This window comes from Echinops telfairi, unplaced genomic scaffold (assembly GCF_000313985.2).
Source record: "Echinops telfairi isolate 266 unplaced genomic scaffold, ASM31398v2 ScPeMD7_3;HRSCAF=10, whole genome shotgun sequence".
Lineage (NCBI taxonomy): Eukaryota > Metazoa > Chordata > Mammalia > Afrosoricida > Tenrecidae > Echinops > Echinops telfairi.
In genome coordinates, this window is record NW_022103899.1 from 61151274 (window position 1) to 61164949 (window position 13676).

Consider the following 13676-nt stretch of genomic DNA (forward strand, 5'->3'; position numbering starts at 1 on the left):
CCGCGCGAACTGGGGGAAACGTTTGAAATACGGTGGAGGGGTGGAGGTGACCACCGCGGGACACAGGGACACGATGCAAGCGTGGGCTGCTGGGAGAAACGGTGCCCGTGGACCTGCAGGCCTTCCCTTTCTACAAGACGCAGAGTCTGGGGACACAGCAAGGCCAAGCGCAAAAGGCGGATGTGCCCATGTGCACCTCAGAAACACCGCAGGGGTGAGGAGTCAGGCTGGGAGACGACTCAGGGGTGAGGAGTCAGTGATAGGGGAACAGGGTTGAAAAGCAAAGGGGCTCCTTCGAGGACTAAGGTGTGCCTGGCCCAAGCCAGGGTCTCTTCAGTCGGGTCCTCTGCAAGTGGAAGACCAAGGAGGAATTGATGTATTTGAATTGCGGTGCTGGAGAAGAATACTAAAAGAAAGACAAACATCTGTCTTGGAAGTACAGCCGGAATGCACTGTAGCGGCAAGGATGGTGAGACTTGGTCTCATGTGCTTTGGACACGTTGTCAGGAGAGACCCGTCCCTGGAGAAGGGCGTCGTGCGTGGTGAAGGGGAAGGCCCTCCAGGAGATGGACAGACACCGTGGCTGTAACACTGACCGCACACAGGAGAGCAGCTGTGGGGCCGGGGCAGGACCGGGCAGGCAGTGTTTCCTTCTGTGGTGGACAGGGCCTCGTGAGTGGGAGCTGACTGGACAGCATCTAATAACAATTGGAAGACAGACACAGGGGCAGACAGACACCATCCAGGTGTCAATAGGAAGACCTCCCTTTTTATTGTTGTAAAAATACTGGTAACTCAGCAAAAGTCCTTTCAACATACTTTGAATGATTGGGTAGCTAACCAAAGGAAATTTGTTTATAAAATCCAATAATTCATTATGATAATTAGGCCCTCACAATTAGTACATCGTAATTCATCACTTTGTAGTGAGCCATAGATTAGTCCACCTGAAACCATCTGACAAATGTGATTCGATTTAAAGCAGCCCTGGTGGCTATGCGTCAGGCTACTAACCGCAAAGTCAGCAGTTTGAGACCACCAGCCGCTCCTCAGAGGACAGATGAGGCTCTCTGCTCCCGTAGAGATGGAGGGTCCTGTGAACCCCAGGGGAAGTTCTCCCCTTTCCTGTAGAGTCTCAGAGTAAGAGCATTTGGTTTGGGTTGGTGTCACACTGGCTAAAGTACTCAGCTGCCCACGGGTGGTTGGTGGTTTGAACCCACCACCAACTGCACGGAGGGTGGGGAGGGTGGGTGCTCTGGCACTCAGCTTCCGCAGAGATGAGCGCCCTGGAAACCCCCGGGGCAGTTCGGCCGGGTCTTACAGGGTCTACAGTAGTGGGTGGGGGTTGGAATTCTTGCACCAGCATTCCATCCAGCTTGTTGTGATCGCCCACTAATGGTGATGAGATCCATTGGCCACCCCCACAGGTGCCCTGCCCTCTACCTGGCTGGATCCTTCTTCACAGATCATCAGGGACTGATGCCAAGTTTCCAACATGAGCATGTGTGGGTTGTTGGTTTTTTTTAGCCCGAACAGTTGTCCACCAGAGGGGGTGTCCCCGGTGGCTGACCACACGGCCATGGAGAAGGACGGCACTGAGTGAGGGCAGTGCAGCCAGTGGGCGCCTTCGGAGGCAGAGTCCCTACCAGGCTGTCTTTGCAGCGTTCACATAAATGCGTGTAGATGTGCGCACAGAAACACTTGGCGCATGTGTGTTTGCTCGTGCACGCTTGTGTTTTCCTGCACTTGTGTGTTTGGGTTTCCTGTGTTAAGCACAGGCTGGGGTGTGCTTGCTTGCTTGTTTCTCATTGTTAAAGAAGACGGCAACATTGAGTTTGGGGCGGGGGGTCAAGTGCTCAGCTTCATTCCACCCCCTCCCCGCCCCCATCAGGGTCCTTCCCAACCATTGTTCAGGACGACCCTCAAAGATCGTGCCTGCTTTGAAATAAATCTATGCGCTAAAGACAAACCTAATATCTGACACAGGGCAAAAGACCTTGGGTGGGGAAGAGAGAAGACGTCTCTCCAGCCAAAAGATGCCAGCAACATTGGATTTCCACTTGCAGAAGAATTAATCGGGACCTGTACCTCACCCTGTGTACAGAACCGAGCTCAAAGTGGGTACAAGACCTGCACATAAGCCCCAGAACTACAAGGATCATCCGTGAAGAACTTGGGTGCGCTGGTACACGGCAGACACGCTAGCACGCCTCGCAGACAACATGCACACGCAGAAGAAGGGTGGAAATCAGTACCCAGAGAGGGAAACGAAAACCCACAGACCACCCACAGACCGTTTGAGATAGTGACGTGTCAGGCAAGGGACTGCAGTCTGAAGAAGGCCACAATGAAGAAATGGCCATAGGGTGCGTCCAAGAGGACATCACGCAGCCAACAATTCAGCCAAAGCAGAACGCTCTCAGTCGCCAGCAGCGGAGGGACGCTGCTCGGCAGTTCAAAACCACCAGGCTGCACTTTCTACTCGCGTAAACAGTCAGTCCCGAGACCCCCACGGGGGTCGCTGTGAGTCAGCACTGACCAGGCACCAGGGAGAGCCATCCAGAGACGCAGATCAGAACCACCGGGAGAGTCCTGTTCACCCAGCACTAGTAGCAAAGTTGCGAAAGGCAGACTCCGCCAACAAATGCCAGGGGGTGGGGGGTGGGGCGGGGGTAGTGTGGCAGAGAAAGTTGACCCTCGGACACTGCTGCTGGCACCCTGCTCAGCCAGCGCAGCCATGGTGACTGGTGTGGTGGTGTGGCCCTCCCTCCCACAAAGCCAAGTATTTCGTCCAGGCCAACCACTTACACTCACCACGTGGCCGTGGGTCACCTGGCCATCTGCAGATGACCTGGAATTCCCCTCTGCTCCGGCCTGGTCAAGTTGGCTTCCTCTGGTCAGTGTTAATACCCCAGTTGTCTTCATGGAGCTTAACGAATGGGCTCTTGGTTACCCTCCATTACCCTTTTCCCTGAAAGGAGTGCTCACCGTCTGAAGGTCACTCACACTATGCGCAGGGGTGGTCGCTCCGGGCTTCCCCTGCATGGGTGGTAGTTGAGCCAGTGGTTCTCCGGCGCCCTCATTCTCTGCATTTGTCTCCCCCCCCCCTCTGCCCAGTCCCGGCTGACCAGTCAGAGCGAGGCCCTGGCCCTGCAGTCAATACGCAACGTCAGAGGGAACGCGCACTGCGTGGACTGCGAGACGCAGAGTAAGTGTGTGCCGGGGTCAGGGGAGGATGGGCCACCACCGTGTTGTGGGCAAGTCTGTCATATTTGCCAGACAAGGTTTCATGGGGGATTCCGCAGCTCTGAAAGCATCTGATTGAGGAGCCCCAGGTTCGGTTTCCAGGTAGGACACCTCATGCGTAGGCACCCCCCTCAGCCCATGGGGACTGGTGTGCCGTGAGGACGCTAAGCAGGCTCCAGCCAAGCGTTACGACTGGGAAGAAAGAGCTCGCAACTGACCTCTGAAAGCCCCTGGGCCACCCCAGTCCCGTCGCGTGGGTGCCACAGGTGGGCCTCTGCTCCCTGTGCATTGGGTTGCCAAGCGTCCAGGGCCAGCTTTGGGAGGCTGACAGCACGGACTGAACTGTTGTGATTTGAACACCACATCCTTCACTCTGCAGCCTCCCCAACGGCAGTGCGCTGTTTCTCAGGGGCCCCGGGACCTTCTGTTTGATCCTGGTCAGCACATTGGGCAGCGGGAGCTGGGCACCACCTGGTGCTTCGGGTCTGAGGGCCGTGGGGGCTATGGTTCAGGTGGTCCTTTAATTTTTCGGACTAATCCTTTCTATGCATCTTGGCTTTTAATTTGTTTGTTTGTTGTTTTCTTTCCTTCTCCTCTGTCCTAAATGGGGGGAGACCAGTAGCTACTCAGATCTGTGGTAGAAGGCTCAGTTGCTGCTCGCCGACATAGGGCGTGAGCTTTGTCTCAGTAGGACTGCATGATGCCTGCTGTCCCCGAGCCTGTTGGTCCCAAGTCTTCGCCCCTCAGGCCTCGTTCCCTGGGGTATTTGGCGATGGCAAGGAGGTTTTCAGAGCTTTGCCCCCGTGTGCGCTACGATATTCTTGGGTGTATTTGCAGCCTGTACAGTTGGCTACACGTGTAGAAACCTGTGCATGCTCGTGGTGTATTTATGACCCTCCCCTGCCCGCACTCGTCCAATTTGCCCATCTACCTACGTATCCCCTGGGGGATTATCACTTGTGACCTCAGGATGGTGGATGTCATGACACAGACTGTTGATTACTCCTTCCCTGTGCACCTCTCAGGGGCTTCTTTGCGTGTCCAGGTTGGACTGGGCTCCCTCTCACAGGACACACCCTGATACATGTCCACCTTCCAGTTAGTATATCCCTCCCCTCAACACAGAGCTGGCCGACGCCAGTGGTGGTGACGACCCCAGCGGAGACCTGTTAGTTTAGTTACTTGGTGAGTGAGTGAGTGAGTGAGTGAGTGAGTGAGTGAGTGAGTGAGTGAGTGAGTGAGTGATATTAATTTTGTATTGTGATGTAGGTGAGAGCTTACATCCATTTTTCCATTCAACAAGAGGACCGCATTTGTGTTGTGATGCTGAGGACCACCCCTGCGGCGGAGTAACACTCTCTCCGCTTCCTCCCTGTGCCCCTCCTCTCCGTTCCCCCTTCATCCCTCTCCTGCCTCCCTGGGTAAAGGCTGCCCCGTAGCTTCTCTTGGCTCAGTGTTCTGAGGAGTGCCACCTCTCTGCTGGGATCATTCACCTGATAGGCCCAGAAAGCAGAGCCGCAGGGTGGCTTCAGATCCCGGTTTGAAGTGTGTCCAAGGAAGGACCCTGGGCTTTAGGGTTCCGCCAGTCTCTCTCTGACTGTGGGTGGAGATCAGGGAACTCCTGTGCCCTTTATGTGTTAGCCGTCAGTGGGGATCCCTGGGCAGCAGGGCTGAGAGGGCTCTGAGCTGGACTTCCAGCGAGATGGAGCTGCAGGCATCCTTGCAGATGGACTGCACTGGACAGGTGCAGAATGGAAGGCCAGGGGGCGATTCCAGTTATCTGAAGGACCAAAGGGGACATTCATCCAGGACTGGGGCAGACAGGTGGAGGTATGGGGAGGCCTCCAAATGATGGAGGGGCACAGAAAACATCAGTGTCAACACTGTTCCGGAAGCTGGGCTGTGAGAAGCAGCGGGAGAGCTGGAGGAGAGGGGGTGGGGCTGGGTTTGCTGGCGCTGTTCACCCTCCGCATCCCCTCGTCCCTAAACACCCTCTGCACAGCCTGCATCCTGGCCCTCATCTCCAGCCTGCCTCACCGTGCTGGCAGGGCGTCCCTGGGCACCCGGCCTCTGTGTGTCCTTGTTACTTTTGTCCAGGCATCCGTTTCCTCCTCCCAGTCTGAGGTCGTGGGCCCCTTTCTCTGATATGCCCCAGGGTGGCTGCTCAGCACCCTGGCGAGACTCTGCTGTTGGTGGTGTGGGTGGTAGAGTTGGTTCTAGCTCATAGCCACCCTCTGTAGAAGAGAACAGAGCACTTGCCCCAGCTTCACAATTGTTGCTATGATACTTCACCCATCACGGCAGCCACCGTGCCAGTCCATCGCACCAAGGGTCTTCCTCTTTTCCGCTGGCCTACTTTACCAAGCACGAGGTCCCTCTCTAGGGACTGGTCCCCCCATGACTTGTCCAGAGTCATGAGATGCAGTCTCCCCAGCCTCGTGTCTGAGGAGCATCTCTGGCTGTCCTTCCAAGACGGATGTGCACGTTCTTCCAGCAGTCCACGCGGCTTTCACGATCCCTCGCCAACACCACAACTCAAAAGCACCTGTTCTTCTTTGATCTCCCTTCCCCGGCGTTCCGCCTTCAGGCGCACATGAGGCGACTGAAAATATCATAGCACCTTCGCCCTCCAAGTGACATCTTGGTGCGCGGTTGGTGTTCAATAAAAGGGCTGGCTGATTCCTGATCAATCAATAGCAGGCCTTTCCCAGCCATTGCTATTCACAGGACAGGGATGTGTCCCCCAGTGAATCACAAGAGCAGAGCGTCACTTGCGTGGGCTTTTGTAGAGGCGGTGGCAGTGGAGGTGGAGGTAGACGTGGTGGTGACAGTTGGCCCTTCAAGTGAACTCAGGACAAATACTGATTTCTCCTGGGATAATGGAAGCCTTGTTTGCTTTTATCAGTGTCAGAAACCGTTAACTGCCAAGGTCAACACAGCTTCACAAATAATCGTGCAGCAAATAATCCTCACAGATAATCACGTAGTGAAGTCCTGGGTCTCCTGGTGATGTCAGCCAGTTTCTCATACTGAGTGACCCAATTCAGAGGCCCTGGTGCTGCTCTGGGAATTCCTTCATTCCTCCACACTCCCATGTTCTCTGGCCAATGTCGCGGCCTCAGGCCACAAGTCGGGGCTGCTCAAGGTGGGTCAGAACCTAACCCAAGTGCCCTGCCACCATCTTGCCAAGAGCGAAGAGGGGAGAGGGCTGGGTTTCTTAGCGGCTCTCCTTAAATAAGGTCTCTGGCGCCAGATTTCGTTGCAGTTTGTACCTCTTTGCTCACTGAAATTTCCAGACATGTCCGTCGTGTGGCTAATGAGACATTGGCTTGCAGGGTACAGCCTCAAGGGATTGCATTAGCTTTGGGAGTGACCCAGAGCCCACGTGTGGCCCAGCTGCCGCCAATTCACACAAAGCTTTCCCTGTGGACATCTGCCCTCTTGAGTTGAATGCTACACTTGACCTGTTAGAAAGTTTCCTTACCATTGCTTAGCGCGTGAGCAAAGAAGAGGAGAGAACTTCCATTATCCTAAGGAGTAGGCTTTGGCTTCAGCAAGTTGCCCGAAATCCTCTCCCAAGGGGAGTGTTTCCACGTGATTCTCAGAAGGGGCTGCCAGGCATCGAGTTCGTTGACTGTGCCCCAACCATGCACATCCTTCAGAATCCAGGAGCGTTTGGAGCCAGTCCTGTTGGTTGGATGACATCTCTGGTTCCCTGTCTCCCTCTCTCTGCAGATCCTAACTGGGCCAGCTTGAACTTGGGCGCCCTCATGTGCATCGAGTGCTCAGGAATCCACCGGAATCTCGGCACCCACCTGTCCCGAGTCCGCTCTCTGGACCTGGACGACTGGCCCATTGAGCTCATCAAAGTGATGTCATCCATCGGGAACGAGCTGGCCAACAGCGTCTGGGAAGAAGGCCGCCAGGGCCGGACGAAGCCCTCCCTGGACTCCACGAGGTAGGGCTTTGGAAGGTGCTCACGGAGGCAGCCGACCTCCGGAGTGGCCCTGAGGTTGGCCGCCACTGGAGTGGCCCGGGCAACCTGGAAGGATGGTGACCAGCTGAGCACCGGAATGTCCAGATTTGAATTGGGTCTTCGCCAGACGTAGCTCATTATTACTCCTCAGTTTTTGATGTTTGTCTTGTGGCCTTGAATGGGTTCCTCTCCCCTTCTTAGCAATGTGCGAAGTTCCTGACCTTATGAGTCTGTGACTTCCATTGATACATCCCTGATAGGTGTGCGCTGTGCTGTTAGCACTAATTAGGAGTGTTTTAATTCTCCTTCAGCTCTGTTATTCTTTATGTTTTTAGTGGGCATCTTGCCCGTTGGTGCCCCTCCACTCCCCCCTCCGATGGCAGCATGTATCTTGTGATAGTACCTCTCTAACCCAGTTCATCAGCTAAGCAGGGCGTAATGTATGGCGACTCCTCATTAATGTTAATTGCTACCCAGCGTAAAATCGCATTTATTTTGAGGCCATTTAGTTTCTCGTTTGTCATGTGCCGCGATTACAAACATGCATATTTAATGTCTCCAAGAGGTGATCAAATCGGAGGGCCTCTTGGAAGCCCTGTTTCAGGGGCCTCTGGTACGGCCACAGTGGGTCACCCCGTGCCCAGCGGTGCCTGAAGAGACGAGCTCCCGCCGTAGCTGCCACCGAGAAGGTCTCCCAACATGATGGAGGGGGGGGGGGAGTTGGGGCTGGCTTTCATGGAGGTGCCCTCCGACAGGTGTGTCTCCCATCCTTGTTGGTGGGTGCCACAGAAGGAACACTGCCCAGTCCTGCGCCAGCCGCACAGTGTGGCTTCTGTGTGAGGCCAGCGTAGCTGCCTCTGCGTCTGTCCATCCCAAGGGCCTTCCTATTTTTTACTTCCCCGCTACCTTTCCAAGCAGGGTGTCCTTCTCCGGGGACTGGTCTCTCCCGTCAACATGTCCAGAGTACGTGAGGTGAAATCTCCCCATCCTTGCCTGTAAGGAGCACTCTGGCCGTACTTCTTCCACGGCGGATTGGTTTGTCTTTGTCAGTCCTGGTGCCTTCAACTTCCTTCTCCAGCACCGTGGTTCAAGTGCATCAGTTCTTCTTCCGTCTTCCTTACTCAGTGTCCAACTGTCACATGCACAGGAGGCAATGAAAATACCACGGCTTGGGTCAGGCGCCCCGTAGTCCTCAAAATAACATCCTTGCTTTTCAACGCTCTAAAGAGGCCTTGGGCAGCAGATTGACCCAATGCCAAGGGTGCTTTGGTCTCTTGGCTGTGTTTCCTTGAGCCTCGGTTGTGCTTCCATCATGAGAGCCTTTAATTGTCTCAGATTTGGCTGATGAGCAGACACAATGAAACGCAAGTGGGATTCCCAGCACTGGGTCTCAGGTGAAAGGTGAGGAGCAAGGTTCCTACCGCTGCGTAACAGTATGGAAGGGAGAGAGGTGGGTGGACTCCACTTCTGACTCCTCTGAACCAAGTCAGCGTGGATCCAGCTTCTCCTGGGGGAGGGGGGGGGCGGCTGGGTGCTAGGAAGGCCCAGAATGTACATTTGCTGTTTGGAATTGCTTCCGTCTCTCTGGGCTTGACAATGCAATGCCCGCGTGAGTAGCTGCGTGAAAACCGGTGGGAATGACAGAGTCTCCAGGAAGTGCCTTTCCGATTCGTTTGCCACTGGCATGCACGTCGTCTGCATGTGTACTGTCCTTCTTGCTTGTTTTGGCTTGGACTGTTCCTAGTTATCGTGTCCTTGAAGGACAGTTCGGGGGGGAGGGGGGGGCGGAGTGGAAGCTGACTGGCAGTTCCATTGGGCGCCACAGAGACTGTTGAAACAAGGTCCCAAGGGCGCTTTGAGAAGTTCGTGGGGAAATGGAATGCAAAGATGGCGGGAGTTTCCCACAAACTGGAAGCACCCGCATACTCAACTGCCTAACCTTACATGGTCAAAAGGCACCTGCGTGCTACTTTTTTTTCATGAGAGGTGTGAATCCAAGTCAAACCAAACTCCCCGCCATCAAGTCGATGCTGACTCGTGAGAGCTTATAGGTCCGGGTAGAACTGCGCCTGTGGGTTTCCGAGACTGTAGCTCGTTACAGGAGTAGAAAGCCCTGTGTTTCTCCTGGTGGTTTCAAACTGCTGACCTTGAGGTTAGCACAGTTCTGTAACCCGCTAAGCTACCAGGGCTCCTTTTCCATATGACAGCGGAATGGGGTGTGCATCATGTCCCCACCCCTCCCCTGTGCACACTCTCCAAACACATGCACGCGCGCACACGCGTGCACACGTATGGACAGGTCCAACCGTCGATTTCTTCTGCAAAGAAACAACCCTGGCAAACAGGATGCGGCCCAGCGGCCGACTGGGCCCGTTAGGGCCGCGGGTGCCTTTGAGCTCCCAGCTGGCCAGCCTCCTGCTTGCTGTCCCTGCTCCCGACGAGGGCGGCTTCGGACGCCTCATAATTGGTTCCAGCGCTGCTCGGCCGCTCAGAGAACCGCCAGTTAAACTTGAGCCGCAGCATGATCAATGGAAGCTGACGGCCTCAGAGCCGATATTGACTTCCCAGCCCTAAACAGGACCATCATTAGTCAAGAAAAGCATCGTTTAATTACTGCCAGGAATGGGGGGAAAGGCTGTGGGGGGGGGGGCGGTTTCCAGAGCCACTGCCATTTTTTCTCGATGCCTTCGCTCTTCGAAGTATTGTCAGAGAAGGGGTGCCTTCATGCACCCCCACCCCTCAGTAATAGAAGGTTAATTTGCAGTGAGAAGCCCTGTTAGAATAGATCAATGCCACCTCAATTAACTACATCTGGGCTGTGGTCAGAAGCCCCCCCCCCTTAATTGCTATTGATACCATTTAAGCACACACTTAAAATATCGACCTGAAGTGTAGATCCTGCGGAGGTGGGGGCAGAATTAACGAGATTTTAGGGGTGTGAGGAGAGGGCGCCGGCTGACTGTAGGTCCTGGTGCTCTGTGGCCTTGTATGTGAGCTGGAAAATCCTATAATCTGTTCATATTGCTTTTTCTGGGCACTTTTTGAGGCCCCCAGGTATGGTGTGTTGGTGATCTGGGGGCCCCGGGGCGAGGCTTCAGCTGGCTCCCGGCTGACCCACCCCAAGAATCAGGATGGAGTCAAGTAGGTAGGAAAGAGGCGACGGAGGGAAGGAGTCCAGACGAGAGGACGTGAAACCCTCTCTCTGGTCAGGGGCTGTACCTCCATCATCCGCCCAGGTCCAGGCTGCATGTCTTCAGGGGTGAAATGGGCACCGGGCACCATCTCAGGAAACATGGCTCTACTCTCAGCCGAAAACCTAAAGGTCCGAGCCCACCCAGTGACCCCCGTGGAAGAAAGGCCTGGAGGTCCCGCCAGGAGTGGGACCTGGATGGACAGGCAGCAGCTACACATCCTGACCGCTCTGCCTGGAGGCCAGGCCTCAGGGACGCTCGGCCAGGCACCTCTGCGCCCTCCCTGTGGCTTCAGTTCCTGCAGGGGGGTGGGGTGGACTCACTGCTGCGGGAATTACTTCCCAACCCTGAAGCGCGCCAGTGCTGCACGTGGGCTTCCAGACAGGAGGCCCACTCTGCCGGCTGGAGGGTCTCCACCTGCCCTCCGCCTGTGCCCCCACACCTCCACCTGTATGTCCCCACACTTCCACCTGTGTCCCCACACCTCTACCTGTGTGCTATGATGTCCTTCTCCAGAGACTGGCCTCTCCTGACCTCCACCTGTGTGTCCCCACACCTCCACCTCTGTCCCCACAACTCCACCTGTGTGTCCCCACACTTTCACCTGTGTCCCCACACCTCCACCTGTGTCCCCATACCTCCACCTCTGTCCCCACAACTCTGCCTGTGTGTCCCCACACCTCTACCTGTGTCCCTACACCTCCACCTATGTGTCCCCACACCTCCACCTGTGTCCCCATACCTCCACCTGTGTGTCCCCACACCTCCACCTCTGTCCCCACAACTCCGCCTGTGTGTCCCCACACTTTCACCTGTGTCCCCACACCTCCACCTGTGTGTCCCCACACTTCCACCTATGTCCTCACACCTCCACCTATGTCTCCACACCTCTACCTGTATCCTTACACCTCCACCTGTGTCCTCACACCTCTACTTGTGTCCCCATACCTACAACTGTGTGTTCCCACACCTCCACCTGTGTCCGCACACCTCTACCTCTCCTACCCACCTCTCTTACCCAACTCCACCTCTCCTACCCACCTCTCTGTCCCCATGCATCCCTCTCCCTCCTCTGTCCCCACTTCAGGGCACCTGGTGTGGACAGTCTCGGTATAAAGCAGCCTGATTACCTGGGATGGAGGCCGAGGCCTCCATCAGGCTGGAGCCTGCTGGGAGAGGGCGTTGGCAGGTCCATCGAGGCACCCTCAGAAAGTGCCGCGGCCTCTTGGCTGTCCCGTGGAAGAAGGTCCAGTGTGCTGACTCAGTACCTGTCCCTCCTGTCCCTACATACCTCTTCCTCTCCTTTGTCAGCCTCCTTTCTCTCATCCCCGTCGCTGGGGAGGCCTCATCGTGTGTTCTGCCCGGAGGAAGATGGAGGCTCTGTGAGCAGCCAGGCCGCCGCACATGGCCCCAGCCGGTGGAGACGTGGGTCCCCGCTAGGCCCAGCCAGCACCCTTTGATTTTGGACACTGTGCTCCCGGCTGATGTATGCACATAATGATATTGATTAAGGGGAAACGAATCCAAACGGGAAATAATTGGAACCCCATGGCTGGCTCCAAGACCCTCAAAGCAAGACCACTCTGGCGGCCGTGGCTTCTCTTGTTGAACTTGCTCGTGAGATCACAGCCCACCAGTGAGGTCTCACACTTCCAGCCTGAGGACGCACACTCAGGGAGGGGGCCTTGGGGGACCCACACGGCCCCAGGGAGCCCCAGCTCCGAGACTGCTCCCCTGTCGGCTCCCCACCCCAGCAGTTGGCTCCTCCCCATCTTGTTTCTCTGGAGTGCGCCTGCCCCTCACCACCTCTTCCCGTTTTTTTTTTCTTTCTTTAAAAAAAAAAATGGGGAGGGAGATAAACGGGGGTGGGGGGGAAAGAAAGGGCTCTGCCATGCTGACCAGGGCCCATCTGCAGTCGCGTGGCATCTGTCCCCACATGTCACTTCCCTCATTAACAAGCAATTGAATTAATTAAATGCTACTCAGAACACGCATAACAAGCTACCGGCAGTGTCCAAATTAGCACTGATAATCAAGGACGATTCCCTTTATTACCCGGCTAAGTGGCGCAGGCTCGGAGCAGAGCGGAGCAGCGCGCCCAGTCGGCCCTCCGCTGTTTACCTGCCCCCAGCTTCTGCCTTTGGAAGGCGAGCTTTCTTACCTAGTTAATTCACCACAATCACCAAGCATGGCGGATGGGCGCCCTACCCCCGGCCGCCACCACCACTGCACCCCGTCCCCTCCCTGGCTGCCCTCCCCCAGCCCCAGCCTTTGTATCTCAAGCTCGCTGATAAATTAAAGGCCACCCCTGTGGTCTCTCAAGTGAGTAATAGAGGCAGAAATTTCATTTTGCAACTGGCTGATTTAATGATCCAAAGGGTAATTAATGGCCTGATTATCTTAATGTTAAATATGTCCGGCAGCAATTACTGTGACCTCCCGCTTGTCAAGGTCCAGGCTCCGCTCCTCTTTCAATTAAGTTCTCCGGGGTTTAATGGGATGAATAAACTTCAGATTCTATCATCCCGGACGGACGCGGAGGGTTCAGGGAGCGGGGGGTGCCTGCCCCGTTTTAATCCGCCTGCCTGCTACTCCGCCGCCGCCGAGTGTCCACCATTAGAACAAGGACGCTTTAACTTTCGTGTTTCCACACGCGTGTGTGCACCGCCCTTTCGTTTCACTTGTTCTGTTTTCCTGCGTGGGTCCTGTCTCCTAGCTGGGAGGGCGCCGGGCTGTGTGTGTCCAGGCAGCCACAGCAACTGCTGCACAGGCTCGTCTCTTCCAATCTAAATTATCATGTGAACACGGTGGTTTTTCTGTGTGACAGGCTTAATTAATTGGCAGGAGCCCCCGAAAATGACAGTGCCACTAATTGCAACTCAAAGTCAATTTCTGTCACCGCGCCGCACCCGTCGGCAGGCGTGCCCCGGCCTCAGCTGGCAGAGTGGGCCAAGTATCCATCCATCCAGCCGGGCACCCTGGTCCCCGGCCAGGGTCAGGGCAGGCTCTTGGGAGCCGCTGGGTCTGTCCGCAGGCACACCATCCGCCTGCAGGAGGGACACTTGGCACCAGTCAAGTTGACCCAGCCTGCAGCCCTGCGGGCCGACGGCCTACTCAGCCTGAGGCTCCAGTGACTTCGAGGAGCTCGGGATCAGGCTGTGGGTGCACGCTCACTCGAGGGCGTTCCGGACAAGCCGGTCCTCATTAGCAGATTGCTGAACACGCTGGCGTCTTCTCGGGCCTGGGCCTTGTGCTCACAAAGA

The 13676-nt window shown here is 55.8% G+C and overlaps 1 protein-coding gene across 5 annotated transcripts in view; it reads left to right on the forward strand.

Annotated features, from left to right (window-relative positions):
• The window catches only part of AGAP1 (ArfGAP with GTPase domain, ankyrin repeat and PH domain 1), a 416730-nt gene that overhangs the window by 362699 nt on the left and 40355 nt on the right, over positions 1-13676 (forward strand). For all 5 annotated transcript variants that reach the window (XM_045295022.1, XM_045295029.1, XM_045295039.1 and 2 more), the window contains 2 exons: positions 3118-3208; positions 6982-7204. In XM_045295022.1, the coding sequence (XP_045150957.1) occupies positions 3118-3208; positions 6982-7204 (314 nt within the window). The remainder of the gene's footprint in view (positions 1-3117; positions 3209-6981; positions 7205-13676) is intronic.